This window comes from Echinops telfairi, unplaced genomic scaffold (assembly GCF_000313985.2).
Source record: "Echinops telfairi isolate 266 unplaced genomic scaffold, ASM31398v2 ScPeMD7_24;HRSCAF=84, whole genome shotgun sequence".
Classification (NCBI taxonomy): Eukaryota; Metazoa; Chordata; class Mammalia; order Afrosoricida; family Tenrecidae; genus Echinops; species Echinops telfairi.
The window spans coordinates 5,967,638-5,969,499 of NW_022103921.1; the positions used below are offsets into that span (position 1 = coordinate 5,967,638).

The 1,862-nt window shown below is 38.4% G+C and overlaps 1 protein-coding gene across 2 annotated transcripts in view; it reads left to right on the top strand.

The window, feature by feature from the left end:
• Positions 1 to 1,862, top strand: part of ESD (esterase D) — a 31,000-nt gene that overhangs the window by 19,400 nt on the left and 9,738 nt on the right. For both annotated transcript variants that reach the window (XM_045289063.1, XM_004714062.2), the window contains 2 exons: positions 790 to 914; positions 1,557 to 1,676. In XM_045289063.1, coding sequence (XP_045144998.1) covers positions 790 to 914; positions 1,557 to 1,676 — 245 coding nt within the window. The remainder of the gene's footprint in view (positions 1 to 789; positions 915 to 1,556; positions 1,677 to 1,862) is intronic.

The following is a 1,862-nucleotide window of genomic DNA, read 5'->3' on the forward strand; positions in this document are numbered from 1 at the left end:
TGAGAAACGATGTACAAATGCGCTTTACACAATTGATGTGTGTATGGATTGGGATAACAGTTGTATGAGCCCCTAATAAAATGTTAAAAAAGAAAAAAAAATAAATAAAGACAACATATGAGAAAATACTGTGTTCCCAGAGGAGTCGATTGGCCATTATAAAGAGGCTGGTTCCCTCCAGTGATTCTCCATATTGTAGTTTCATTCATGATCCCAACAGTTGACTCTTCAGCTATGTATAAGAATATAAAATAAAAATATATAATCCTCAAAAAAAAGAATATAAAATAAAACCTAATAAGTTTTTTAAACTACAAAAATATCCCCGTGAAGAGTGCTTAAAGGGAGAAAACATGGTGGAAGGATAATTACAGTACACGAGCCATTTTCCTTGAACACGAAGATCCCTTTCTGTTCCCTTCTAACACCCAGTAATAATGAGAATTACAAAAGGTGGGCGTCAGAGACCACAGCACATTTCTGACCGATAAAAAGAGGGTGGAGTCCTTCGACAGGTAAATTGAGGAAGCACTGATGTGCAGGATACATAGAAGGGGACTTCCATCAATCAAGAAAACTAACGTGAACTTAAAATCGTATGTCGGTCAAAGACAAGGGGCCCGGCAAGTCAGATCCCACCACATGTCCCCCAAAGCAGAGAGCCCACGGTGTTTGGTGAAGAACTGTGACCGCAAATAGTGGACTTACAGATTCATTTACAAGGTTGTTCTTACACATGAGCCGGCGCTACTCAGTGGACGGCAGAAGCACTGGCTCTTTTCTTGGCAGGCGGCTGCAACATCAAAGGAGAGGATGAGAGCTGGGACTTTGGCTCCGGGGCTGGATTTTATGTGGATGCCACCGAGGACCCGTGGAAAACGAACTACCGAATGTACTCTTACGTAACGCAGGAGGTAACGCACTCTGTATTGTAATTACTAGCTAGTGACCTCCCAAGAACTTGATTTTGAACACAAAGCCCTTCCAGTCTGAAAATTGTAAAGTAGGGCATGTTATTGTTAAACATATTTCCTACTTTTTAATTAATTCTTTCAAAGTGAAATAAAAAATTGTTTCCAATAGAAATTACTTCAAAGTGAAAATTTCAAAGTCTTGTTAACCATTTAAATTAATGCTAAGTGTAAAGAGTTTAACAGTTCTATTGAACTCTAATTTTAATATTCTGTCGTGTGATGTGTGCTTTTCTGATTTTGTATTTTCACATATAGTGTGCTGTAATCAGTAGTACCACACTGATGATCTTTATGTGCAGATTTCCACCCTGAGGACTTCTATTTTCCTAAAATGAAATTAGTAGGGTACAAATACAGGACATAAAGGTTCTACTCTATCTTGATATGATTACTCTGTAAGGAGGTTTGTACCGCATGTTCTTTAGTGACGTATGAATATGATTGTTTACTTGAGGGGTTTTTAAAAAACTTTGCTATACCAGTTCAAACCATTGTAGAAATGATATTTGGTTGTATAGTTTGTAACTTTGAAATTTAGAAGAAAAACCTCATGTCCCTTGTCACTCCTAAAATTCTTTCCAGCTCCCACAGCTCATAAATGCCAATTTTCCAGTGGATCCCCAACTGATGTCCATTTTTGGCCATTCTATGGGAGGCCATGGAGCGCTGATTTGTGCTTTGAAGAATCCTGGAAAGTACAAAGTAAGACTCCTGAAACTCCTGGGAATAAATCTATCTCCGTCCATTTGCAGTACTGAAACCATCACCTCTCAGAGCTTTCACTAGGCACGCAAGGACCTTCCAGAGATTGACAGTGGAACCTTGGGGTTTTTGTTTTCGTTTTTCACGGTTCCTTTTTATTATTATTATTATTAAAATATCCTTTGG